Below are 287 nucleotides of genomic sequence, written 5' to 3'. Positions count from 1 at the left end.
TTTCTCTTCACGACCCAACAAGACGTTTCATTCCTGGGCGACGTTAGCAGCGGCGGCCTCGTCCGATGCGGGATTTGATATGTTGGACGAAATGTGCGACAACGAGAGGGGGCCTAAGCGTCGTCGATCCCATCAGACGTGGTTCCAGCGTGGAGCTTCTAGAAAGCATCGAAACAAAGATATGCCGCCTACACAAAGACATCTATGTGATGCTCTCGAAATCCTACTCAATGGAATACAACAAAGTGAGAAAGAAGAATGTAGTAGCTATCCATCTATCTATCTTT

General features: G+C 47.7%; 1 protein-coding gene across 1 annotated transcript in view; it reads left to right on the top strand.

The window, feature by feature from the left end:
• Nucleotides 1-287, top strand: part of CSUI_001101 (rhoptry neck protein ron2) — an 11054-nt gene that overhangs the window by 2498 nt on the left and 8269 nt on the right. The window contains exon 4 of the mRNA XM_068061307.1: nucleotides 51-245. Within this exon, the coding sequence (XP_067926726.1) occupies nucleotides 51-245 (195 nt within the window). The remainder of the gene's footprint in view (nucleotides 1-50; nucleotides 246-287) is intronic.

This window comes from Cystoisospora suis, assembly GCF_002600585.1.
Source record: "Cystoisospora suis strain Wien I chromosome Unknown contig_433, whole genome shotgun sequence".
In the NCBI taxonomy this organism is placed as follows: Eukaryota; Apicomplexa; class Conoidasida; order Eucoccidiorida; family Sarcocystidae; genus Cystoisospora; species Cystoisospora suis.
Note: the sequence above shows the minus strand (reverse complement) of the source record. Positions and strands in the feature narration are given on the sequence as shown.